General features: G+C 41.1%; 2 protein-coding genes and 1 pseudogene across 3 annotated transcripts; 1 reads left to right on the forward strand and 2 right to left on the reverse strand.

Moving 5' to 3' along the window:
- The first annotated feature begins 293 nt into the window (after positions 1-293).
- Ssb (small RNA binding exonuclease protection factor La) lies at positions 294-14,567 on the forward strand. The gene is made up of 12 exons (XM_036183835.1): positions 294-438; positions 2,006-2,097; positions 6,256-6,359; positions 6,554-6,728; positions 8,011-8,118; positions 8,193-8,293; positions 10,503-10,574; positions 10,863-10,902; positions 12,745-12,885; positions 13,530-13,722; positions 13,825-13,950; positions 14,191-14,567. The coding sequence occupies exons 2-12, from the start codon at positions 2,032-2,034 to the stop codon at positions 14,277-14,279; spliced, it is 1,215 nt and encodes a 404-aa protein (XP_036039728.1). The 5' UTR covers positions 294-438; positions 2,006-2,031; the 3' UTR covers positions 14,280-14,567.
- Positions 13,252-13,343, reverse strand: LOC118583317 (annotated as a pseudogene).
- Mettl5 (methyltransferase like 5) lies at positions 14,277-26,128 on the reverse strand. Of its 2 annotated transcripts, XM_036183837.1 has the most exons (7): positions 25,781-26,125; positions 22,293-22,407; positions 21,702-21,883; positions 20,944-21,026; positions 16,400-16,451; positions 14,780-14,829; positions 14,277-14,383 (listed from the first exon to the last, which is right to left on the reverse strand). In XM_036183837.1, the coding sequence occupies exons 1-7, from the start codon at positions 25,887-25,889 to the stop codon at positions 14,345-14,347; spliced, it is 630 nt and encodes a 209-aa protein (XP_036039730.1). In that variant the 5' UTR covers positions 25,890-26,125; the 3' UTR covers positions 14,277-14,344. The 2 variants fall into 2 exon arrangements, with proteins under 2 accessions (XP_036039730.1, XP_036039729.1); XM_036183836.1 differs by lacking the exon at positions 14,277-14,383 and having other exon boundaries at positions 14,583-14,829; positions 25,781-26,128.
- Between the last annotated feature and the right edge of the window lie 1,160 nt (positions 26,129-27,288).

Genomic DNA, 27,288 nt, shown 5'->3' on the forward strand with positions numbered 1-27,288 from the left:
TGAGTTCCAGGACAGCCAAGAGCTATACAGGGAAACTCTGTTTCGGAAAAAACAACAAACAAACAAACAAAATCTTAAAAGAAAAGTCAAACACTACGGGAAGACTCGAATATACGGTCCAGAAATGCTAAAAACAAAGATCTGCACAAACAGACTTCCGGCCATGCTCCCGCCCCAACGTTCGGCTGGGCTACTTAGCAATTTCTCGGGCGAGAGGGCGGGACTCCGAGGATTGTGGGAGGCCGCCGCCGCGCTAGGCGCACGCGCAGAGAGTCGCGCTGGAGGAGCGCGCCCGTGGCCACGCCCACCCGCCCGCAAGGCCTGCCGGGAAAGCCCCCATCTTTAAGCGCGTTTGGCTGGCCCGCGGGCGCTGGGAAGTAGAGGCGCTTCCGTCGTTGTTCTTGAGGCTCTGGTGACTGTGGGGTCCGAATCTTTGAGGTGAGCTTCTTGGAGGCTGAGGCGGAGGTACAAAGGATTGTGCGCGGCGCGGGCCTCGCCTCTCTCCAGTGCGCGGGCCGCGGCCCGTGGCGGTGTGCTGGGCTGCGGCCCGAGGGGGCGCGGGCCTCGGGGAGGCCGCGGAGCGGGCCCCTGCCAGAAATGCGGGCGCCCCGGGCTTCCCACGTGGCAGGGGCCCGGGCGGGCCGGTGTGGGAGGACGCGGCTCTCGCGGGGCCCTTGGGCAGGGGCTGGCCGCATCTTATGGCGTCCTTTCGGTTTGTTACCTGCAGCTCTTTCCTGGCTGGCGGAAGGCGGATGTTCCGGACCTTTCTTTAAGCGTCTGGGGTGGTCGGTGCGGGTTAAACGCTACAGGGTTCTGTGGGGACTAACCGGAGGCCGGGGAAGTGGAGGCCGCAGTTACGGTCCCAGCGTCGCTGTCTTGGTTTTTTTGTTGTTGTTGTTGTTTTGTTTTTCGTTTTTTTTTTTTTGTTGTTTGTTTGTTTGTTTTTTAAGAATTGCCATTCACACCCTTCAAAGCTGCTTCTATGTGAAATTCTTTGGAATTATCTGATAAAACAGTTTCAAAATTTAGGCCACCGAAGTCTTGCAGGGGCTATATAGGTCGTTTTTGTCATTGTTTGCTTTGTAAGGGAACCTAGGTCTCTGTAGTAAGGTGATGGTTGATGGTGGTAGACAGACCAAATTCTGAAATGGGATATGTACTATGTAGGTTTCCCATTACAAGATCTTCAATGGGTCTCCAGATTATAAACCAGCGTTTTGAGCAATGTCTCTAATACACCATCAGTAATTCATCGCTGTGTTCTTCGACTGCAGATATCCCCTATGAGCTCGTACACTTGAGTACAATATAGCTGCGTGGTTTATTTAGTAGAGCGCTGCAAGCTAGTCAGTCAGAAGATCCGGTTTGTGATTTCTGGCTAACCAATATGACAGTCTCTTTTTATTCCAGGATTGCTGTCAGGCTGTGTAATAGGAAACTGGCTATAAAGTTAACCGGTGTATTAGGCACATCCTTTCTCCCAGCGCCCCCACTTTAAAGTTTTTGTGTATCCATGCTCTCGAGTTCCCATTTTTCTTATATTCTGTTATATAGTATCTAATCACCATAACTTTTATTTTTGACTGCTTTTCCTTTTTGCCGGTAATGAGTTTTGGTAGGGCAGCTGTGACTAATTTGCAAAGAAATGCAGACTACACCAAACCAACAGTGTTGAGACCTCTAGGAATATGTGGACAGGCTGTAATACTGATCTTTTTAAAGCTAAAAATGGTTGAGACGTGGTTAAATGAGTAGTTTTTCCTCTCCGAAGCTTGCTTTACCAACTACATAAAGATAACAAAATAGAAGAGGAGACTTGTGATTTACTGAAAGGAATAGCAGGTTGTTGGCCTTAAGTGTTGCTTTTTTGAGCTATATGAGAATTCATAGGGAAACACCCTGTAAATTAGAAATTCTTGAAATTTAATGAAAGAGTGGTGTAATTTTTAATTGTTCTCTTTCTTATCTGACTACTATATAAAAAATAATAACCTTTTTCTTCCAGTGTGAGAAATTTTACAGATAGCCACAATGGCTGAAAATGGAGATAATGAAAAAATGGCTGCTCTGGAGGCCAAAATCTGTCATCAAATTGAGGTATGATTCCTTGTGTTGTTAAATTGCAAAATTATACGTTCCTTCATAAGAAATGTAGGGCCTTAAGATGAAAAACGGAACATCGAATGTCAATATGTGAGCTTATTCAAATATTTGGCTTAGCTTTCATTCTTGGAGTTAATGTAAACATAGTCATATTATTGGAGCCAAGTTAGGAGACTTGAGAATTACAGGTGTGCCGCCCCCCCCCCCAAAAAAAAGAAAAAAAAACAGCCTAGACAGAAAGTCACCAAGGAGAACTCTTAAAAGATTGTGATAAGGATGCTCTCCACAATTGATGGCTTCTGGCAGGGGTATAAGTGGGGAAGGACTCAGTTTCTTTAAGGGGCTGGCCACTGGGAGTTTTACCATGCTTCGTTGAGTATATGGACAATACAAATTGGACATTTTTCTTTTGGGGGGGTATCACAACGGTCGGGGTTGGGCCTAGGAGGACTGGGAAGTAAGTGTGATCAGGGTGCATGATGTGAAATTCCCAAATAATAAAGTTACTATGTTGGAACAAAAATAATTTACAGACATTCCAAAGGTAACGCTGCAGACTAGTGTTGCTTTATTTTTGAGACATGGGGGTCTCATAACCATTTCTCCAGTTCGGTTCCCAAGTCTGTAAAACAAAGAATGGAGGTGGTAATTGTAAGACGATGTGAAGAATTAATCAAGTGCCTAATATCCAATAAGCTAGCATAAAATTCCATGGAAAAGTACTTGTCAAATAATAGTTTATTCTGTCCAATTAGTTCTTTTCAAAAAGTTAGCATAACTTTATAATATGTATTTTCAAAGTTCTGTTAGGATTTCAGATTTAGGCGTTATGTTTAGATTGAAGTGTTGTCAGTAACAATGATGGCTGTATGGGAAATTGTTCATGAATTGTGTTCATGCTATGAAATCATTGTTGATTGTGTTTTGTTTTTGTTTTGCATCTCTTAGCTGTTTTTGTTTTAAATTGTACTCCTTTGCCATTTAAATTATCCTGCTTTATTTTTCTTTTATTTTTCTCTTAGTACTGGGGATCAAACTCAGGATACTTGGGCATGCTAGGCAGGTATTCAACCAATAAGCTGCATTTGTAGTCCCCGTGTAAACTTTTTAATTACTTTTATGTGCGTTGGTGTTTTGCCTGCATATATGTCTGTGTTGAGTCCCCTGGAACTGGAGTTACAGTTGTGAACTGCCATGTAGGTAATGAGGATTGAACCCATGTCCTCTGGAAGAGCAGCCCATGCTCTTTACCTCTGAACCATCTCTCCAGCTCCTGTTATTTGGTTTTTTGAAGAAAAAAAAAAATTTAGTGTTTTCTTAATAATTGCAGAGAAAGTGATATTTGCCCTCTTTAATGCTTAAAATAATATAACAAAGCCATTGTAGAAAAGAATAATGTTCTTTCCACAGCCTCAGATCTCTCCCTCTTGAGATATTCAAGGTTAAAAATTTTTCACACAGAGTTCGAGGCCAGCCTGGTCTACAGAGCGATAACCAGGACAGGCACCAAAGCTACACAGAGAAACCCTGTCTCGGGGGGGAAAAAAGTTTCATACTTCATGTTCAAAATAATGTTGTTTTGGGGTTGGGGGTTTAGCTCAGTGGTAGAGCACTTACCTAGCAAGCGCAAGGCCCTGGGTTTGGTCCTTAGCTCCAGAAAAACAAAACAAAATAATAATGTTTTTATTTTTAGTTTACTTTATGGATATTTTGCCTGATATGTCTGTGCACCATGTGCTTGCTTAGAGCCCAAGGAAGCCAGAAGTGGGCATTAGAATCCCCTAGGACTGGAGTTACAGATGGTTACAAGCTCCCGTGTGGATGCTGGCAATTGAGCTCTGGAAGAGCATTTGCTGCTCTTAACCTTGGAGCCATCTCTCCTAAAATAATGTTTTGGTTTTTTTTGGGGGGGGGCTTTATTTATTTTCAAGAGAAGTGTAAAATTCACAGTAAAATTACTCAGAGATTTCCTAAACATTCCCAACTAGAATAGTGCATAACAATTTTCCCCCTTCACCCACCAAACATGAGATATGTATTTAGGGAGTAAAGATTCGTGTCATCATAATACACCATTAATCCATTCATCTTCTCTAATGTGTAGAATCTTTTCACTGGAACAGTTCCATGATGGATGGTCTTCATATGAATCTTAGTAAACAGGGCCTATAGGCTGGCCCCGCCAAACACACACACCCTTTCTTTTTGATACAGGGTCTCACTGTGCATCCCTGGCTGTCCTGGGAAATCACTGTGTAGACCAAACTGCCAAACTGGCCACAAACTCTTAGAGATGATCATCCTGCCTCTGCCCCTTAAGTGCAAAGATTAAGAACATGAGCCACCACACCCAGCCATTTTTTTTTTTAATGGTGTGTGTGTCTGCATATGGGTATGTGGACCTCAGAGATCAGAAATGTCAGATCCCTTAGAGCTAGAGTTACACTCTGTCCTGAGTCAGCTCACTAAGGTGCTAGGAACGTAACTCAGGTCCACTCTTAAGCAAGCACTCTGAAGGACAAAGACATCTCTAGCTCCTCTACTGGTTTCTTTAAGATGGAATTCTTAGGAGGAGCTACATTGCTCAAGCTATGTACATTTTATGCTAGTTTAGTTTTTGAGACAATCTCACTGTGTAGTAGTAGTACCTGCTGGCCTGGAAGTTACTTCATAGAACAATCTGCTCCCGAACTCATTCCACCTGTTTCTGCCTTCCTTGCACTAGGATTAAAGTTATTTTAGTTTAGGCTTCAATTAGTAATGATGTTAGATTTTTTTGTGGGTTATTTGTGTTTTGGTTTTTTGATACAGAGTTTCTCTATGTATCCCTGACTGTCTTGGAACTTGCTCTGTAGACCAGGCTGGCCTTGAACTCAGAGATAGGCCTGTCACTGTAGCCCAAGTGCTGGGATTAAAGGTGTGCACCACCACTGCCCACTGACTTTTTTGTGTTTGTGGTACATGTTTGTGGCTAGGTATTTTTAATCACAGCACCTTGGGAAGCAGAGGCAGGTGGATCTCAAGTTTGAGACCTTCAGGGAAATTTTTCCTCAGATTGCTAAATGCAGAAGTGATGAATATGAACCACTGCACCTAACTTCCCTTTTACTTTACAAGAATTTTTGTTTTTCGAGACAGGGTTTCTCTGTGTAGTCCTGGCTATCCTGGAATTTGCTCTGTAGACCAGGCTAGCCACCAGCTCAGGGTTCCCCCTGCCTCTGCCTCTAGGGTGCTGGGATTAAAGGTGTGTGTTACCATAGCCTGGCAAGAATCTTAATAAAAACGTTTTACCTTTTTCATTCATGTTGCTTTTGACATTCCAAGTAGTCATACTTGGGGTGTTTTTGTTTTTGTTTTTCATTTTGTCTGGGGATTAAACTCAAATTCAAGTTCTCAATCTATTTTTCCCATATTGATTAGAAAAAAAGTTGTTGTTTTTTTTTGTTTTTTCTTTTTTTAAATCATTTTGGGGCTGAAGAGATGGCTCAGAGGTTAAGAGCACTGACTGCTCTTCCAGAGGTCCTGAGTTCAATTCCCAGCAACCACATGGTAGCTCACAACCATCTGTAATGAGATCTGGTGCCCTCTTCTGGCCTGTAAGGATACTTGCAGGCAGAACACTGTATACATAATAAATACATCTTTATTTATATATAAATAAATAAATAAATAAATAAATAAAATAAAATAAAAAATCATTTATTTGTTTTTATGTGCATTGGTGTTTTGCCTGTGTGTATGTCTGTGTGAGGGTGTTGGATCCTGGAGTTACAGTTGTTAGCTGCCATGTGGGTGCTGGGAATTGAACCCAGGTACTTTGAAGATCAGTCAGTGTTCTTAACCGCTGAGTCATCTTTCCAGCCCTGAAAAGATATTTTTTAATATCTTAGATCTTTAATTATATTTGAGACTTTATTCTCGTAACACATTTATACTAGCTCACAGCATTTTAGTTTTCTCTTTATTGGTTTGTGTTATATATGTATTTCATTATAGTTTATTTAGGAGAAATGCTTCTTAGGTCTTTTAAGTTCAAACATACATTTTTAAGAATAGAACTGAGTAGTATAAAGTAGTTTTCAAAAAATCTCATGGTTGAACTCAGCATTATACAGTGCTCTAATATCTGAAATACATTGTAATTATTCACAGTATTATTTTGGAGACTTCAATTTGCCACGAGACAAGTTTTTAAAGGAACAGATCAAATTGGATGAGGGCTGGGTACCTTTGGACATAATGATAAAATTCAACAGGTAAGACCTTTTTTGTTGGTTTGTTTCCATTTCTGGGGATCAAACCCAGGAACTTGGTCGTGTACTATCATTGAACTGTTAGTTTTAGGTCTAATAAACCCCAAAATATTCAAAAATTCATCTAAATTTTCTGTTACTGTTAATAGCTGCTACTAAATTTGCTTGTACAATGTTTTTGTGTATGTACTCTTCAGGCTAAACCGGCTGACAACAGACTTTAATGTAATTGTGCAAGCACTGAGCAAATCTAAGGCAAAACTCATGGAAGTGAGTGCAGACAAAACTAAAATCCGAAGATCTCCAAGCAGACCCCTTCCTGAAGTGACGGATGAGTACAAGAACGATGTGAAAAACAGATCTGTTTATATTGTGAGTGGCTCTTCATTACCTTTCATATTACTTTTATTTAGAAGGAAAATACATAGAGTGAATAAAAATAAAGACTCAGAACATGTTTAGCCTGTTACTGTATGTTTTTTGTGAGTGTATTTCTAAACTTTATCATTGTTAATGTTACATTGTTGATTCACATATGTTCAACTCTGTCCTGTTAATAGCTAGTTAACTTCCAAATACATAGAAAGCTTTAAACACAAAGGTAGATTATATAGTATAATGTACCATTGCCTCACTTCAGTTCTTAACATGTAAATAATGTTTTGTCTTTGCTCCAGCTGAGTTATTTTGGAGTAAATCTCAGGTGAATCACTTTATTGCACTGGAGAATAAGGTTGCTAAACAGTTAAGAGAGGAGACAGAAAGTTAGATGATGGTTGGTCTTGCGGCTTTGGGGGCTTTGGTACCCAGCTCTCAAATCACACACGGAGGCTTATTATTACTTATGAATGCCCGGCCTTAGCTTGGCTTAGTTTCTACCCAGCTTTCCTTAACTTACCCAACTACCTTTTGCCTCTGGGCTTTTCCTTTTCTCTAACGTCTGTAAATCATACTCTTACTCCATGGCTTGCTGTGTAGCTGGGTGGCTGGTCCCTGGAGTCTTCCTCCTTCTCTGGCTGCTAGCTCTTTCCTCTTCCCCCAGTTTTCTCCTTCTATATATACTCTGCCAGGCAGCCCTGCCTATCCTTTCTCCTGCCTTGCTATTGGCTGTTCAGTTCTTTATTAGACCATCAGGTGTTTTAGATAGGCACAGTAATACAGCTTCACAGAGTTAATTAAACAAATGCAACATGAACAAAAGTAACATACCTGAGCCGGGTAGTGGTGGCGCACATCTTTAACCCCAGCACTCGGGAGGCAGAGGCAGGCAGATGGATCTCTGTGAGTTTGAGGCTAGCCTGGGCTACAGCGTGAGTTCCAGGATAGGCTCCAAAGCTACACAGAGAAACCCTGTCTTGAAAAACCAACCCCCGCCCCCCAAATGTAACACACCTGAAATATTCTACTACAGTTAGACACTTAGGTTTCTGGCTTCATTTCTAAACAGAATAAATCAGAATTTTTAGCCAGGTGATTGTGGCACACTCCTCTATCCCAGCACTGAGTTCAAGGCCAACCTGGTCTGTAGAATGAGTTCCAGGACACCCAGGGCTGTTACACAGAAACCCTGTCTCTGTGGGGGGGAGAGAATTTATTCTGGGGAGAGTTGTTACCCAGGAGTCATTATTTGTACTTCTTTTTCCATTTCTCACAGAAAGGCTTCCCAACTGATGCAACCCTTGATGATATAAAAGAATGGCTAGATGATAAAGGTCAAATACTGAATATTCAGATGAGAAGAACATTGCACAAAACGTTTAAGGTATGATTATTTGATATAGACTTTCTAGTTGTAAAATATCGCTTTAAAGAAAATGTCTTCCTGTCCTTTTATAGGGGTCAATATTTGCTGTGTTTGATAGTATTCAGTCTGCAAAGAAGTTTGTGGAGACCCCTGGCCAGAAGTACAAAGACACAAGCCTGCTAATACTCTTCAAGTAAGTCTTTTTCACTTATGTTTCTCAGACCACATGATTATTTGGAATTGATACAGTGGGATAGGTATAAACAGTAGCATCCCCTGTATAGCTAGTGCTGTTTTCAGTATGCTCTGGAGCAAATTGGGTGATTATAATAGTCTTTTGAGAACATGACAGTGTTTTTTAGTAGCTTTTCTAAGCTTATTTATTGTTAGTGCATCGAGGTGTGTATGATGGGAGTGCACATGTGCGATAGTGTGCATGTGGAGATCAGAGGACAACTCTGGAGTCAGTTCTCTCCTTCTGCCTTACATGGTTTCCAGTGATTGAACTCAGCTCATCGTCTTGTGCAGCAAGTGTTTTTACCTACTGAGCCATACCCTTGGCTCCCAATTTTATTGTTTACGTTTTGTGTATGTTTTTGTGGGGGAGAGCACATGCTATGGCACACATGTGGAGGTCAGAAGGCAACCTGACAGAGTGACAGAGTTGATCTCTCCTTCTACATGTGGGTCCTTAGGATCAAACTCTGTGTAGCCCCAGCCGTCCTGGAACTGGCTCTGTAGACCAAGGTGGTTTCAAACTCATGTAGATCCACCTGCCTCTGCCTCCCAAATAAAACTTTAAAAAGAGGATAGGGCTGTGGAGATGATGTAGTCACTGAAGTGCCTATCTGCAAACAGAAGAATCTGGAAATGGTGTGGCAGAGACAGGCCATTGCTGGAGCACACTAGCCATTTGCTGATCTATAGGTTTAGTGAGAGACATGGAGGGCCTCAAAGGTAAAGTGGGGATTGATAGTAGAAGACACTTAACCTTTATCCTCCATACATACAATACCCACAAGGGATGGCTAGGCATAGTGACAGATGCCTGTAATGCCAAGACTCCTATAGTCATAGGTGGGAGGCTGAAGCAACAGAGTTGAAGGCTAGCATGGGCTGCATAGTGAGAGCCTGTGGAAAAAACTATTGAACTAGACCATTTTCATGAAGTTAGTCATAGGGTCATTGTATCCTTCTTTGTATTATACAGCTTGTTATTTGATGCCAAGTTTTATAGCAGGTGCACTTGGTAAAGTATGTGTGTGTAACTTCCTGTAGCATGAGTTTTTAGGTGATTGTGATGACAGGAAATGTGTGTAACTGCTGGGTGGGGCAGTACACACCTGTATTCCCATGTAGCAGGAATCTTGACAGGTCTTATTAATAAAATCAAACCTGAGGCCAGTTATTGGGGTGAATGCTGGAAGATCAGAGAAGCAGAACAAGCCACAGCTTCCTCACCTTGACAGTTCCTCAGCTGATCCTGTTTTCGTAGACTACAAGCCTCTGAGTCCTCATCCGAATGGCTCTCAGCTGAACTGTTGCTAAAAGCCTAAGAGCTTAACCAGCCAAATGCTTCTAGTTTCTGGTCTTATATACCTTTCTGCTTTCTGCCATCACTCCCTGGGATTAAAGGCTCACTTCTTGGCGTTAAAGGCGTGAGTCACTATGCTTGGCTCTGTCATTGAACACACAGATCCAGAAGGATTTCTGCCTCTGGAATGCTAGGATTAAAGGCATGAGTGCCACCATTGTCTAGCCTCTATCTAGTGGCTGTTCTGTTCTCTGACTCCAGATAAGTTTATTAGGGTTCACAATACCACCACATTCCCATCTCTGTAGAGAGGCTTGTTGGTTTGAGACCTGGGCTACATGGCAAATTTCCTGGCCAATGTATAATAAGCAGTGAGACCCTGCCTGACTTAAAAATCTCATTACCCGCCAGGCGGTGGTGGCACACACCTTTAATCCCAGCACTCGGGAGGTAGAGGCAGGTGGATCTCTGTGAGTTCGAGGCCAGCCTGGTCTACAGAGCTAGTCCAGGACAGGCTCCAAAACTACAGAGAAACCTTGTCTCGAAAAACAAAAAACAAAACAAAACAAAAATCCCATTACCCCACCACTACCACCCTCCAGTAATGTATGGTAATTTTTGTGTAGCTAGAATTTCAAATATTCAAAGTAATTTTTAGCTGGGCCATGGTGGTGCATGCCTATAATCTTAGCCCTTGAGAGACAGAGGCAGGCAGATCTCTGAGTTCAAGGCCAGCCTCATCTACATAGTAGGTCCCAGGACAGCCAGGGCTACAGAGAAAAACTGGCTTGAAAAAAAACCCAACAAAAAATAATTTTCAGTCTCTTCTTTGTCTTTGTGAACTTAGTCTGTGTTTTGTGCTTTTCAGGGAAGATTACTTTGCAAAAAAAAATGAAGAAAGAAAGCAGAGCAAAGTGGAAGCGAAGTTAAAAGCTAAACAGTAAGTCTATTGAATTTCTTAATGCATTGATGAGTTGAGCTAGTGTTTCTGGGATGAGTGGATGATAAGCTTTGAGCTTCGTGGTAATGGGTCTGTCTTTATTGATAGTGAAATGTTGGCCTTAAGATACCTTGATAACCTGGAAGCCATGTAGCTGGTTTTGTATGATCAAAAATGTCTAAGGACTTGCTTTGATGATTAAGTGGGTTGGAGGTAGTTATAAAGCTTATTAGAATTCTTATGTAGTTAAGTTTAAACATATTATAATCACAGCACATTTATTTTTAGAGAACATGAAGGAAGACACAAGTCAGGAAGTACCGAAACAGTAAGTATGATACCTACTACATGAATTTAAGTTAGAATGTCTTCTTGAAGTTGGGTGTGTGTGTGTGTGTGTGTGTGTGTGTGCGCGCGCGCGTGCGCGCATCGCGCAGTTGCATGCCACTGTGGTTGTGTGGATGTCAAAAGGCAGGTTGTTAGGCTTGGCAGCAAACACCTTTACCTGCTGGCCCCCTAGATTTTATGTATCTACAGATAAGGTTTTACCCTGTTAATTTGGCTGGCTCAGCCGGGCGGTGACGGCGCATGCCTTTAATCCCAGCACTGGAGAGGCAGAGCCAGGCGGATCTCTTGTGAGTTCGAGGCCAGCCTTGGCTCCCAAGTGAGTTCCAGAAAAAAAAGGCGCAAAGCTACACAGAGAAACCGTCTAAAAAAAACAAAAAACAAACAAAAAAACAAAAAAAAATTTGGCTGGCCCAGAATTGGCTTTGTAGACCAGTTAGGCCTCAAACTTTGAGAGAGCCAAGTTTCTGTTCCAATTGCCAAGACTAAAGGTATGCCCCGCTAAAATAACTTGTTTAAATACATATTTTTTCTATTTTTTTAAAAAATAATTTATTTTACATCTGCAGTTTCCTCTCCCTCCTCTCCTCCCAACCCCTCCCCCCATCTCCCTTCTGTTCCCACTCCCTCAATTCACCCTCCTCTTCTGTTTTGGAAAGGGCAAGTCTCCCATGAATATCAATAAAACATGGCATATCAAGTTGCAGTAAGATCAAGCATGTATTCTGGTTAATCGAAGAGACCCAGTATGAGGCATAGGGTCCCAAAAGCCTGTAAAAGAATCGGAGACAACCTCTGTTCCCACTGTTAGGAGTTCCACAAGAAGACACCAAGCTACACAATTGTAACATATATGCAGAGTGCCTAGGTCAGTCCCATGCAGGCTCCCTGGTTGTTGGTTCAGTCTCTGTGAGCCCCAGTGAGCCATATATATATATATATATATATATATATATATATATATATATATATATATATATATATATATATATAATTTTTTATAGTTTTGTATGTGTTTTAGGTACCCTTAGAGGCTAGAAGAGGGTGTCTAATCCTCAAAAGTTAGGGTTACATGTATGAGTGGCACAGTGTGGTTGCTAGAAACTGAACTCAAGTCTTTGAAAGAGCAGCAAGTGCAATTCCTGGCTCCTCCTCTGAGAATATTTTTTTTAAGATTTTTATATATATATTTTGTGTGTGTATGTGAGAATGTTTGCCATATGTATGCAGGTTCCTGGGGTGGACAGAAAATAGTGCCAGGTCCCCTGGACCTGGAGTTAAGGTGATTGTGAGACATCTGAGCTGGTAACTTGGGTAGACTGGCGGAGTGGGAAGTGCTTTTTTTGTTTGTTTTTTTCTACGGTTTTTTTCGAGACAGGGTTTCTCTGTGTAGTTTTGGTGCCTGTCCTGGATCTTACTCTGTAGCCCAGGCTGGGCTCAAACTCACAGAGATCTGCCTGGCTCTGCCTCCTGAGTGCTGAGACTAAAGGTGTGTGCCACCACCGCCTGGCCATGGAAAGTGCTCTTAACCCCTGTGCTCCCTCTCTAGCCCCCTAGAATGAGTTTTTAAGCTATGATAACTTCAGTTTGTATGCATGTGTGGTGTTGGGAATGGACCCTCAGTCCCCATGGTGCCCATACCAGGTTCACCACTTAACGCCTCTAGCCATGTCTGAGGACTTCTTAGAGAATGTGTGTAAGTGATTCTACCCCTGTCATTGCATTAGTGGTACACAATATTATTAGCAGATAGTTATGATGTGAGCCATTTTGGTGAGGTTGCTTTTAAGGAAACCTTTTGATGGTCTTGTATTATTTTTTATAGAGATCTCTAGAAGGAAAGATGGGATGCCTACTGAAGTTTTCAGGTGACTTGGATGACCAGACTTGTAGAGAAGATTTACACATCCTTTTCTCAAATCACGGTGAAATAAAATGGATTGACTTTGTCAGAGGAGCAAAAGAGGTTTGTGAATATCATTGTCCTTATTAGCAATCAGTTTAAAAGTCTATAGAATGTTATCTTTTAGAAGAAAAAGTACTAGGAATGGTCTTTCTTAAAAAATATGTAATAAGAAAGTCTTAGCCAGGCGGTGGTGGCGCACGCCTGTAATCCCAGCACTCGGGAGGCAGAACCAGGTGGATCTCTTGTGAGTTCGAGGCCAGCCTGGGCTACCAAGTGCCTTCCAGGAAAGGTGCAAAGTTACACAGAGAAACCCTGTTTCAAAAAAACCAAAAAAAAAAAAAAAAAAAAAGAGGTATTATAAAGCATGTTGATTAAAATAGTTCCTACTTGGTCATTTACTTTTGTCTTTAGGTCCTTTTTTTCCCAAGTCAGATGGGTAATGTGCTAACTTTGTAACAAGATTTGTAGGAAGCACATGTCATGAAAAGGCATGATGAACCAAAGAAAGAAAAAATAATATAAATAACTTGGTGTCAGAGACTGGAGTTTACTTTCAAAGCATTCCTTCCTAATATTCAGTAAGATGCATTGAAAATAGTAATAACAGAAGTGCTGGGGTTGGGGAATAGCTTTGAGTAAAGAAACTGTAGACAATTTGACTACAAACTGAAGAGTGAACATTCATTTTTCTCTTTGATGTGTAGGGAATAATTCTCTTTAAAGAAAAAGCTAAGGAAGCACTTGAGAAAGCCAGAAGTGCACATAACGGTAACCTACAATTGAGGAACAGAAAGGTGACTTGGAAAGTACTAGAAGGACATGTGGAAAAAGAAGCAATGAAAAAAATCATGGAGGATCAGCAGGAATCCCTAAACAAATGGAAGTCAAAAGGAGGAGGTCATTATTCTAACTTTTCACTGGTAGTGGTTGTTTTACCTCATCTTTGCTTGAGAAACATCTTTAAAGTTTTTGACTAAGTTTTCAATCCTGTTTCTACAGGCCGCAGATTTAATAAAGGAAAGGGGAAGGGAAACAGACCTGCCTATGCTGGGGCACCCAAAGGGAGAGGACAGTTTCAGGGAAGGAGGCCCAGATTTGATGATGATGACCATCGACGTGGTCCAGGTAAGTTTTTCTCAAGGTTTCTGGGGTGACGCCTGTACTTGATGGGGCATTATTTCTCTGTGTAAGTGACAGTCTTGATTCAGTGCCATCTTCCACACGTATGCTGTTTCTCAAGTGAGAGGCTAGTTGGAAGTCTGAAGGGAAGTTGCTCATTTTTTAAAGTAAGCTATTAGTAATAGTAGTCAATATTAATACAGCAGTGGTTACATTGAATTTAACAAATTATTTGTGATTGTATAGGACCAATGAAAAGAGGGAGAGACGGAAGAGACAGAGAAGAGCCTGCATCAAAACATAAGAAAAGAGAGAATGGCGCTAGAGACAAGTAGTTTAGTAAACAACGTTTTTATTCATCTTAGTTAGATTTTAAGCTGCTCTTTGTCTTCGGAAGCTTTTAAAAAGAAAAGCGAATTAGGTCCACTTCAATGTCCACCTGTATAAAAGGAAAAAAATTGTTTGTCTTTTTGTTGTTATCCAAATGAAAGTTTTTTAAAATGTATAGTTCTGTTTGTGTTTGGATGATTCAAATATGAAAAGGAAGATTCTTCCTCTTAATTGCCTTTGTAATATGAGAATGTATTAGTACAAACTTGTAAAATATATGCTGTATAAAAATAGCCAACCGTTTATTTTTTTTTTTTCTCTTAAAACTTCACAAAGAACTTCAACTAGAATATCGACTGCTTTGAGTATGGGCTCTTTCCACAGTTAACTTGTTTGATTTCTCAGTCTGGCTTTCTATTTACCCATGCAACTTGCTAAGAGTGGAAGGAGTTATTGCAAAGCTTTTGAGTACTGAATGTACACAGGCCACAATTGGGAAACTTACTGATTTCTTTTTATGAAAGTTGTATAATGCTGGCAGGTCATATCGAAGCTCTGTAAAAATACAAGCCAAACATTCACCTTTAAAGTGTTAAATGCTGGTACGCATAACATTTTATAGTCATCACTTTGGACATAGTCTCAAATACTTAAGTGTCAAGTTGTGCATGGTGTTCCTTCTGTTTTGATCACTTATGCCAAAATTTAAGGTTATGGAGAATAGTTAAAAAAAAATCAACAAGTGGGGAGGGGAGTTCTATGAAAATAATATGTATCTATAGCTGATAATGTTATGATATTCATGCTTCAGAAATTTCCTGTCCACAATTTAATAATGGTTAGTCCTAGTTATTTTTTCCACTAACAAAACGAAGACCTAGTTTTCACATTGCTTTCTAATTTATAACATAAATTCTCTATACTTTAACTACCGACTATATATTTACTATAATATGTTTTATAGATTCTTACCCTACAGGTCATAGCTCTCTATAATGTGTGATCAAGTCATCTAGGAATCTTGTTTAGCTGCCAACTAATTCAGTCTGTATAGGCTCCGAGGTTGTTAAAGCTGATGGTGTGAAGACCACTTGTGGAGTAACAAAGGTCTAGATTAGTATACTATTGGAACTATTATAAAGTGCTCTGTTTACCTAAGGGATCACCACATCTAATATGATAGGGAGACAGACAGGTCTTTATGAACAATTTAGGTAGATGCTTTAACACCATAGGACCAATTCATGGTAAACTCATGGCTAGGCATTTGCCTTTAATCCCAGGACTGGGAAGCAGCAGCGGGTTAAAGGCCTAGTCTACATAGTGAGTTCTAGGACAGCCAGAGATACAGAGAAATCATGCCTCCAGAAAAGTAAAAATGTTCCTTTTATTGCACATTTCCTGTTTTCTTTTGTGCATGCTAAGCAAGCACAGTACCATACCCCAGTCTTTATTGTTTATTTCAAGCTTCTCAAAATTACTTGATGACTTTTCTAATAGTTTTCCTGTTGTGATGTTGGCAAACTTACTCAATGTAGTAAAAAGGAGGAAAAAAAGGCATTTCTTATTCCAGTGTGGATGTTTATTTTCTGTCTCCCATCAGAAAAGGAAAGGTTGGTGGTGTTCAGCATTTTCTTTTCCTTGGGTAGCCTTGGCTATCCTGGAACTAACTCTGTAGACCAGGCTGGCCTCGCACGCATAGAGATCCACCTGCCTCTGCTTCCTGAGTACTAGAATTAATAAAGGTGTGCACCACCACCACCAGGCAATCACTGGCATTTTCAAATAGTGGATTTACAGTCCTACCATGTCCAGGCCCATGTTATTACTCACTAACAGCCTGGATAATCAAATAACCTAGATAGCATTGTTTGTTTCGAAAATGCATAGAGATAGATACAGGCAAACCTTGGTTAATGCTTACCCTGTGTTTAGTGCATTTCCAACCTACTATGGGACTGGATAACATTCCTAGTATTTGGCCTTTTAAATAATTAAGCTTGTGCCTTTAGTTCCAGCATTTGGGAGGCAGAGGCTGGTGGATCTCAAGAGTTCCAGGACAGCCTGATGTACAGAGTAAAACCCTGTCTTGAAAAAAAATAATTAGGGTTGAGATAAAGCTTACCCGCAATAATTTCTATTTTGATTTTCCATTCTGCAGCTTTCTTTTGAATATGCTAAAGACAAATAATATTTTCATGAGTTGATATTAAGAACTGATCTGCTAATGTTTGAGATTAAAATTTTAAAATTTTCAATAAAATTAGACTCAGAAATTTAATTATGCACACTTTTAAAAGCAAGGAACAAAATGACATTACTGTTTAGCATCTGAACCAAATTATGTAATTGAAAACTGAAACATCCATCAAAATTTGTAACATACACAGTGTAGCTTTATTTCATTAGGGAATAACAGTTCTATGTCCACAGGCAGGATGGTAGAGAAAAGCAGGGTGTGGAGCCAAGTCTTTGGAGCTGCAGTCCTTAGTACCTAGCTGACATAGCCCTAGCTAAATTATTCATTCTGGACCTACCTCATTTCCTCATCTGTTGAACAATGTGTTTGATCAGAATGAAGTGTTCTAAACAGTGCTTCTACACAGCACCAGCAACATTAGCTATAAGTCTAAATTCTTGAACCTCTTCACAAATAAAGGTTAACTCATATATAATACTCCAGAAAGGTGAGAGATGTTGAAATTTGGTATTATATACATTTTGGCCATATTGGTAGTCATCCTTGTCATCAAATTGATAAAATACTTTCCCCCAATGTTTTAGGTTCAAATATTAAAGCTTTTTGTCTATTAATATGTGAGTCATAGTCCCCCTTGCTGTGTCCCGTCCCTGTCCCGTTTCTTCCCCACCCCCCAAATGAGTTCTAGGTGTATTTCTTTCCACTGAAGATCTAAGTTTAGGGGCTAGAGAGATGCTCAGTGGCTAGGTGCATTTGCTGTGTAATCATGAGGACTGGAGTTAAGACCCTAGTTCCCACAAACACCTCTAATGCCATTTACCAGGGGACAGACCAGACTGCTGGGTTTGCTGTCTTCTAGGTTCCTGGAAAGCTCTGCTTGAAAGGGGTAGGAGGGAAGTGTTAAAGGACAGCTGGGAGCACTCTTCTGAACTTCTGTAGGATATAGACTTTAACAAATGATGGCATTCAAGTTTCATGGAATCCTAGGATCCTTGACAAATTGTGAGGAATGGGTTGTGGCACTGCATTGAATGCTAAGGCTGGTGAAATCCTATCATAGCATATGGTTTGTTGTGGTGGAGATGTAAATGAGTGGGGTAAGTGGTATAAGCACTGAAAGCAGTCCCAGGCTCATCTCTATCTCTTCCACTACTCTGTTACATCTGTGAGTAAAGGAGCAAAAATTCTCCCCATGCTGCACGGGTTTTTGTTTGTTTGTTTGTTTTAAAAAGGATTGAGGCACAATCTGCTACTTTTTAAAAAATTTGTTTTTATCAATTACATCAAATCTGTGAACAGCAAGTAAAGTACTGTTAATGAACAGTAAAGGACTGTCTTAACATTTGAAGAAAATTCACTCTTCCTTCCCATTGTATATAGTACTCACCAGATAAATCACTTAAATTGGTTACTTTTTTAAAGGAAATATTTTTGCCCTAAGTGAAAAGCTTAATGAAATCTGACAAAATAATGCTGATAATTCCCCTTTACCTCCTATGGGGGGAATGGCAATACCAAACAGCAAAGATGGAAGTAACTAAATTATATTTATTTTTAAGACTTGTCTTGTACCACGTGTGCCTGATCCCCTCAGAGGCCAGAAGACAGCATTGCATCTCCTGGGACTGGAGTGACAAGACAGTTGTGAGCCATCATGTGGGTACTAGGAATTGAACCCAGGTTCTTTGCAAAAGCAACCAGTGCTACTTACTATGAAGCCATCTCTCTAGTCCCTTTACCATTTTTAGGGGTGTGGGTGTGTGTGGATATATGAACATTGAGTACAGGTATATTCAAAGGCCAGAGGCATTAGATCTCCTGAATCTGGAGTACAGACTTGTGAGCTGACTCATTCTCTGCAAATGCAGTAGGGATTCTTTAACAACTGAGTCACTCTCTCCAGCCCGATGATGGTTGGTTTTAATTGTCAGTTTGATATGCTCTAGAATCCCTTGGAAGAGATGTCAAGGATTATCTAGATTGTTTGCCTGTGGGCAATATTTAGTCTGTTTGCCTATGTGTGTGTGTGTGCTCTATGTTAGAAGAAAGCAATCAAATTCCCTAGTACTGATGTTATGGATGGTTGCAAGCTATCATACAGGTGCTGGGAACTGAACCTGGGTCCTCTGCAAAAACAGCAGGAGCTCTTAACAAGAGCTGTCTTTCCTGCCCCCAGAATTGTTTTATGTTCATTAAAGTGAGAAGAGAGCCCAAGCCTGTTTTGGGCAGCCATTCCGAGTTTGGATCCTGAACTGTTTAAGTGTAGAGAAAAGCTGGACACTGACAAGCGTGCATGCCGTTTTTTTCTCCTCCTGTCTCTAACTGCTTGAAGTTCCTGCCTTGACTTCCTACTAGGATAAACTAAAACCTGGAATTGTGAGCTAAAATAAATCCTTTCTCTGGGTTGCTTTTTTTCAGGCTATTTTATGATAGCAAAAGAAAATGAATAATACAGAGATTGAACTTAGATTGACAGGCCTACTGACAAGCACCGCTATTGGCTGAGTCATTTTGTTAACCTACTTAAAGTTTTTGAGACAGGGTCTCATGTATCCCAGTGTGCTTTGAAACTCCTTATGAAGCAGAGGACCTTGAGCTTCTCATATTGCTGTCTTTACTTCTTGAATGCTGGAATTACAGGGGTGTACCACCAATTCTGGTCTATGCTGTGATGGGACTTAAATCTAGGGCTTTGTGAGATGGTCTGGTGTGTACAAGCCTAGCCTTTTGTAATTAAAGATGATCTTAAATTTATCATCCTCCTGCATCCACCTCCCAAGTGCTGGGGTTATAGGCATATACCAACAAGCAGTGTTACACTTGTACAGGGGCTATTAGATTAACATACACCCCAAATGGATGCCTGGATTTCTTTTTGCTGTGGGTACGTGTGTGTGTGTGTGTGTGTGTGTGTATGTACATAGCATATAAAGGTCAGGTGGTTCTTTGTTTCTTTCTCATTTGTTGTTTTTGAGACAAGCGTGGGTGAAGACAAGGAGGTGGAAAGAGGGTCCCGCAATTTAGAGCACTTGCTGTTCTTCAGGAGACCTGGGTTAAATTCCCAGCACACTTGGCAGATCACAACTATCTGTAACTCCAGTCAAAGGGATCTGATGCATTCTACTGGTCTGTGGGCACGAGGCACACATGTTGTGCACATACAGGCAAAACACTCATACAGATAAAACATCTGTATATATACAATTTCAGGTAAGAATAGTAGATAACAACTAGCAATTAAATATGTCAGACACAGACATAAGTATTTCTTAAATGTGCCACACATGGACCTAAGTGTTTCATAAACGTTAACCCATGTAATACAGAAAAGTGTACAAAGCATAGCCTATTCTTATTTCCTAAGAATACAGGGTCACATAGTATAGATGATGGTACTGAAGCTGAAGTGCCTTGACCAAGAGTACAGCTAGCATGCAGAGTTTATGTGTTAGTCCAGGGTAGTCAGGGCTAGTCATGCTGTAGGAACGTTCAAATAACTCTCACAGTGTCCTCAATTACATCTTGTATATGGTATTATATGTGCTATATGCTGGCAGAAACAATAATAGAGGTTTTTTTTTCTCTAACATATATTGTGTGGCATGTATCTGAATATTCTACAGCACACATGGATTCTAGAGATAACATTCAGGTAGTTTTCTTTGGTAAGCAAGCCAGTCTGTTGTCCACTGAGCCATCTCACCAGCCTAGAATAGGTGGTTTCTGAACTCAGACCTATTTTGCTTTACGCCATGTTTTTAAAAATCGACTGTTGGGAAGCCAGGCCGTGGTGGCGCATGCACTTGATCCCAGCACTTGGGAGCCAGAGGCAGGCAGATCTCTGTAGCCTGGTCTACAAAGCTAGTTTCAGGACAGCTAGGACTGTTTCACAGAGAAACCTTGTCTCCAAAAATCAAAACAAAAAAATTCAACCCTTGTGCCAGTGAGATGGTTCAGTGGGTAAAGAAAGGGTGCTTGATGCGAAGCCTGATGGATCTGAGATCCTCAAGGTGAAGAGAACTGATTCTTTGAGGCTGATCTCTGACTTCCACATGTGTGTGCTAGCACATGCATGCTCACACACATATTTGAAAATAAATCAGTAGATAAAAAGAAAAAATGAGGGGCTGGAGAGATGGCTCAGAGGTTAAGAGCACTGACTGTTCTTCCAGAGGTCCTGAGTTCAATTCCCAGCAACCATCTGTAATGAGATGTGGTGCCCTTTTCTCGCCTGCAGGCATACATGCAGGCAGAATACTGTATACTTAATAAATAAAATTATTTTAAAAAATGAAATTTGAAATATATATACACACACATACAGGTTTTTCGAGATAGGGTTTCTCTATGTAGCCCTGGCTATCCTCAAACTCTTGAGATCCACCTGCCTCTGCCCATCAAGTATTGTGATTAAAGGTGTGTGCTACCGCTACCTGGCTAAAAATAACAAGATTATGATTTAAACTTACTTCTCTAGTTGAGGATTTGTGTAAAGAATATACCGCTGTTCTTGCCATTTCCAAAGCAGTCTTCAGAAAAGCCATATCTGTCCCTGTAGAGAGTAAAAATGAACATCTCTATTTATATTACGTATTTCTTAGCAGAGTAGATTAAATGAATAGGAATTAAGTAGCATTTTTTCCAAACTCCAAAGTTTCTATTTCAAATAGGGCACCAATAAAATATTCTGACAGAACAATGGCTAGAGCTGGGTCACTAGCTCAGCAGTTAAGAGCTCCTTTGCTCTTTAGAGCACCCTCATGGGGCTCACAACCATCCATAATTCCAGATCCCACTTTACAAGTAACTGACTCCTCCTAACTTCCTCAGACACACAAAGCTGCACATAAACATAGGCTAAACCCTCATAGATAAAATAATTCTAAAAACCTTAAACAAAAATGCTATGGGCTAGCGGGGCTGGGGAGATGGCTCAGTGCTTTAAAGCACTGGCTGAGCCGGGCAGTGGTGGCGCACGCCTGTAATTCCAGCACTCAGGAGGCAGAGCCAGGCGGATCTCTGAGTTGGAGGCCAGCCTGGTCTCCAAAGTGAGTTCCAGGAAAGGTGCAAAGCTACACAGAGAAACCCTGTCTGGGGGGGGGGGGGGGGGGGGAGTGAATTTTAATAAGTATAAAAGTGATTGGTTAATAAACAGTAGTAATAAAAATCACTTAACCCAGATCACTGCTCTATAAATATGTGGATTTACTGCATTTTTATTACTAACCTTTATTATTTTTGGTTCCAAAGGGAGGATTCATAATTACTGTATCAAATAACTTGGACATTCTGTTTGATAATGAGTACACATCACACTGGATCATATCAACACTTGTTAATTCAAACTCTTCCACGTTCCTATTAAATATTTCCAATGCATCTTCATCTATGTCAAATCCAACACACAACCTATAAATATAAAATAAAAAAGACAACTTACAGGTTCCTAGTTTAAAAAAAAAAAAAAAAAAGTAGTTATTTTACCATGCAGTTTTCAACCCAATTAACAAAGTTTTTTTTTGTTTTTCTTTTGTTTGTTTTTCAAAACTAGAGTTTCTCTGTAGTCCTGGATATCCTGGAACTCGCTCTGTAGACCAGGCTGGCCTGAAATGCACAGAGATCTGCCTGGCTCTGCCTCCCAAGTGCTTACCTGGCTTGATTTCTTTCTTAAAAGTAAAGTTTTGATCTTCAACCTACTCAGAATGTACTCATTATCAAGTTCTCACCCTACCCATAGAGTCATGATTATAGTGCTGTTGATCCTATCTACATTTACTGAAGCCACACCATATACAAATAGCAAAAAAGGATCACTTACCCTGCTCCTAACATGGCAGCCCCGATGCTAAGTACTCCACAACCACATCCTAGATCTGCAACCACTTTATTTTCAATGTCATCATATGTATTATGGATTGTATAGAGCATGCATGCTAAAAATAGTAAAAATCAAATAGAACATTAGTGAATAAGCTAGCAAACTTATTATTCATGTCCAATGCAAGTAGCTCTAAAATAATGTCTTCCCCCAGCATGTAGCTCCAGATTGTTTGTTTTCCAGTTTATTTTTTAAAGATGCACTGTAATTAACTTGGTATTTAGGAAGAGGGGCCACAAAGGCAGGTAATATACACTAGTGATTCCCAAATACTATAGGACTGTCAAGTTTCTGCTGACAGTGCTAAGACTGGAGATAATTCAAAACATCTGCTCGACACAGGTACATAGATGCAGTTTTCCCTTTGATGCCGATATATTTATAAAAGACTTACATTTTATGAACGATTAAATAAGTCTATCATTCTTGGTCAAAATAGAAGTTTGGTGACCCTGTATTATGTCTCCAAAATTACTTTGAAATTTTACTGATCCTGAGGCTGGCAACATGGCTCTCAGTGGGCAAAAGTACTTGATTCGAAGCAGAACAACCCAAGTTCAATCTCCAAGACAGGTATGATAGATGGAAGTAGATAACCAACTGCCAGAAGTTCTCCTCAGATCTTAATGAGGGCCAAGACTTGTGCAACCCCCCAATAAATAAAGGGCACAGGACTTATTTGTAGTATGTTTATCACCAGAATACGGGTATCACAAACATCCACAGTATACTGTTTTGTTAAATTTGTTGTTTTGCCTACATGGATGTGCACCATATGTCTGATATCCACCGAGGCCAGAAGATAATGGATACCTCCTGGGATTGGAGTTACAGATAGTTGTGAGCTGCCATGTGGGTGTTGAATTGAACCCAGGTCCTCTGGAAGAGTAGCTAGTGCTCCTAACTGCTGAGCTATCTCTTCATCCAAACTTAGATGCAGTATCAATAGATGCACCTATTCATAACCTATAACAGAGACCTGATCACAACAAATGATGAGGGCAGAAATAGCTGAGATTACATAAAGTTCTTAAATACAAGACTCTCAAAAATACAGTATATTAAACATGAATAACACCATCAATTTTTCCTTGTGTATATCAGAACTCAAGAACTGCTAGCTCTTCCAGAGGACCTGAGTTCAATTCCCAGCACCCACATGGTGGCTCACAACAGTCTGTAACTCCAGGATCTGACATCCTCACACAGACATATACACAGGCAAAACATGAATGCACATAAAATGAAAATAAATAATTTTTTAAAAAAAGACAGTCTTGAAAAACCAAAATCTAAACAAACATCAACAACAACAAAAATCCATAGGGCTGGAGAGTTGGCTCATTGGTTAAAAGTACTGGATTCAATTCCCAGCACCCACATGTTGGTTCACGAACACTTGTAACTCCAATCTCTGATCTCACAGGCACCAATCACATATAAGGTGCCCAAAATACTTGCAGGAAAAAGCTATAAAATAGAAAATAAAATTTTTTTAAAAACCAACTATGGAATACTTGATTACGTTCCAGGTACTTTGAAACTCTTATCATGAGCACATTATAAACTAGGTGTGAAAGAACTTTTTTTTTTTTTTTTGGTTTTTCAAGACAGGGTTTCTCTGTGTAGTTTTGGTGCCTGTCCTGGATCTTGCTTTGTAGACCAGGCTGGCCTTGAACTCACAGAGATCCATCTAGCTCTGCCTCCTAAGGATTAATTATTAAAGGCGTGTGCCACCACCACCCGGCTCAAGAACTGATATATTTACTTATTTATTTAGGTATTTGTTTTGAGACAAAGTCTCATTATATAACAATAGCTAGCCTGGTTGTGTAGTCCAGGGTGGTGTTGAGTTCACAAAGATCTACCTACCTGCTTCTGACTCCCAAATGCTGGCCACCATACCTGGCCTCTAATATTTTTTTTGGGGGGGTGGCGGGGAGCTGAGGACCGAACCCAGGGCCTTGTGCTTGCTAGGCAAGCACTCTACCACTGAGTTAAATCCCCAACCCCATAATTTTTATCTTTTAAAAATTAGATTTCGGGCTGGAGAGATGGCTCAGAGGTTAAGAGCACTGACTGCTCTTCCAGAGGTCCTGAGTTCAATTCCCAGCAACCACATGGTGGCTCACAACCATCTCTAATGAGATCTGGCACCCTCTTCTGTATACTAAATAAATAAATTAAAAAAAAAAAATTAGATTTCATCGGGTTGGGGATTTAGCTCAGTGGTAGAGTGCTTGCCTAGCAAGCACAAGGCCCTGGGCTCAATCCTCAGCTCCAAAAAAAAAAAAAAAAAAAAAAAGATTTCATGACAAAACCCTATAACCAGAAGGCTGTAAGAAGGTACACTGAGAAAGCCAGGGACTTGCTTGGTAGATGGCTGGCTCAGTCTGTACTGTTCTTACCCTGCAAGCATTAGAACCTGAGTTCAGATCCCCAACAGTCATGTAAAGGCCAGGTGCAGTGCTGCACGATTATAAACCCAGCACTAAGGGAGACAAGACAGGATGGTCTCTGAGGCTTGCTGGTCAGCCTTTTAGGCGAATGGGTAAGCTCTAAGTACAGTAAGGCCCTCACTCAAAAAAAACCTATGGAGAGCAATTGAAGAAAACACCCAATGTTGATTTCTGCCCTCCACACATGCAGACACACAAACATATGCACACTAATACAAAATAGAGAAAACTGGTCTTAATCTCAGCACAGTTTAATGCAAATCTTTGGTTGCAGCTATGACAATATTTTAGAGTTAAACACATGTATTCTCCATGAGTTTTATTGGCAGCTTATGAACAACTATTTTGGAATTGAAAGATTCCCCCCTTGCAGGTACTCCCAAAAGAATTTGGTTTTCTTCCCTGATACGCTGTAACAAGTGTTACATATGAATGGATTCTGCTGTATTCTCTCCTACATGCTCAGCATCAATCTTTGGCATCAAGCAAGAGGCAATTTGTTAAAAATCAAAAGGCACCCTCAACTTTACACAAGCATGTAACTGTGGTTTCTATGTATCTACAGGACAGAGCGACACAACAAAGGAACTCCTGTCCTTGAAGTCAGTAAGGAATTTATCCATATTAAGCAAATATTTAGTGAGCTCCTAACTGGTACCAAGACTCTAGACACTGAAAATTCAGGTATGAACAAGACTAACAAAATTCCTTGATCCTAATAATTTACAGCGTGATGAAACAATCAATCCATAAATCAATCAATAAGTAAGAAGCTGTATGACAGTGCTAATGGACACTCAGAAAAACAGTAAAAAGATAGTGTGGTAGAGTTGGGAGGGTCTGTATGTTGTAATGTCAAAAACCTACTTTATGGATTTTCTCTAGAAATAGATCCAAATCTCTACTTTTTTCATCACAAACTGGACAGGAATAACCCCAGAAGAGGGCACGATGAACCAGCCGCCCTACCTGCAATGTGCGGCCTGGTAGGATACTGTTCTAGAAGTAACTTGGGTTTTTCGAATCCATCCACTTCCTGCAGGCGACTCTCTAGTTCCTTAAGCCTTAACTTCTTCATTGTTTTTATTTTAAAGTTTGGGCTCCGAGGGTTTAACAGCACAGGACCTGCAGGGAAATCTACCTAACCCGGACCTCTCCGGGGCGCAGGCCGGGGGCGGGCAGACTATTTAAGATTCAGCGAGGGAATCCCACAGACTTCTCGAGGATGGCCACTCGGGCAGCGAAGAGATGCAGGAACGCCTGACGCACACACTTGACGGTCCTCGCGAGCCCTCCCGCAGCGCCGGAAGCGCCAACGCGCACGCGCACACTCTACCTGCGCCGAGCTGCAACCTCTGCCCGGCGCCGGGGTTCCGCCCGGGACCCGAGTGTTTTTTGGTCCGCCTGGGAGCCAGCGGAAGAAGCGGCCTTCGTGGGCGTCGACTGCCCCTGGGAACGCCAGCTTTGTCTGGAGCCGTCCAAAACGTGGGGGAAAAGAGTTGAAGGCGATATGGGACACTAGGCCAGTGTGACCCTTTCCCTCTGTTTCTCTCTAGTCTCAGAAAGTAGCGATCTACACCCACTTCGGCGTCCTCCATTCGAATGCTCGGCTTTAACTTCGTGTGCCTATCATTGAAGCATCGTGTTTCTCTTTCTTTTCTTTCCCTTTTTCTTTTCTTTCTCTCTCCCTTCCTTCCTTCTTTCTTTTTTTGTTTTTTCGAGACAGGATTTCTCTGTGTAACAGCCCTGGCTGTCCTGGACTTTGCTTTGTAGCCCAGGCTGGCCTCAGACTCAGAGATCCGCCTGGCTCTGCCTCCTGAGTGCTGGGATTAAAGGCTGCGCCGCTATTACCAGGCCTGGCATCGTGTTTCTTAACAGTGATGTCAGTGAAGCCAGAAGAAAAGGAAAGTCAAAAGAGTTTAAAAGAACCAGTATGTCAGAATGACTAGCATACATTTTAGTCCTAGTACTCAGGAGGATCTCTGAGTTCGAGGCCAGCCTAGTTTACATAGAGTTCCAGGCCAGCCAGCAAGGGCTGCACAATAAACAAATAACATAGTTGTGGTATCAGGTGAAGGAAACATGATAGGACTTGTTAAACCGGGAGTGGAAGTTGTGGATTATGGGGAAAATGAAGTAGGCACATAACAGCAAATTTTAAAAACAATTATTGTTGTCTTTTAAAAGTGGCGAGGAAGCCGGGCGGTGGTGGCACACGCCTGTAATCCCAGCACTGGAGAGGCATGGTGAGGGGGAATCTCTGAGTTCAAGGCCAGCCTGGGCTACCAAATGAGTTCCAGGAAGGGCGCAAAGCTACACAGAGAAACCCTGTCTCGAAAAAACAATAAATGAATGAATGAATGAATGAATGAATGAATGAATGTGGCGAGGAGTCATGCCATACAACAAGGCCCACGTGGGAGGTTTATTGAGGAGAGGGGGAGAGAAGTGGGGCAGAGACCAGTCCCCAGGAACAA

Source organism: Onychomys torridus, chromosome 4 (genome assembly GCF_903995425.1).
Source record: "Onychomys torridus chromosome 4, mOncTor1.1, whole genome shotgun sequence".
Classification (NCBI taxonomy): Eukaryota; Metazoa; Chordata; class Mammalia; order Rodentia; family Cricetidae; genus Onychomys; species Onychomys torridus.

Excerpts from the sequence above, each read along its gene's own strand:
- Ssb (XM_036183835.1), top strand. The coding sequence starts at position 2,032 with ATGGCTGAAAATGGAGATAATGAAAAAATGGCTGCTCTGGAGGCCAAA. Across the intron at positions 12,886-13,529 it reads TTGTCAGAGGAGCAAAAGAG|GGAATAATTCTCTTTAAAGA; the intron begins GTTTGTGAATAT and ends TTTGATGTGTAG. Across the intron at positions 13,723-13,824 it reads ATGGAAGTCAAAAGGAGGAG|GCCGCAGATTTAATAAAGGA; the intron begins GTCATTATTCTA and ends CTGTTTCTACAG.
- Mettl5 (XM_036183836.1), bottom strand. The coding sequence starts at position 25,889 with ATGAAGAAGTTAAGGCTTAAGGAACTAGAGAGTCGCCTGCAGGAAGTG. Across the intron at positions 21,884-22,292 it reads GCTGCCATGTTAGGAGCAGG|GTTGTGTGTTGGATTTGACA; the intron begins GTAAGTGATCCT and ends TTATATTTATAG. Across the intron at positions 14,830-16,399 it reads CAAAATAGAAATTATTGCGG|AGCTTCGATATGACCTGCCA; the intron begins GTAAGCTTTATC and ends GTATTTTTACAG.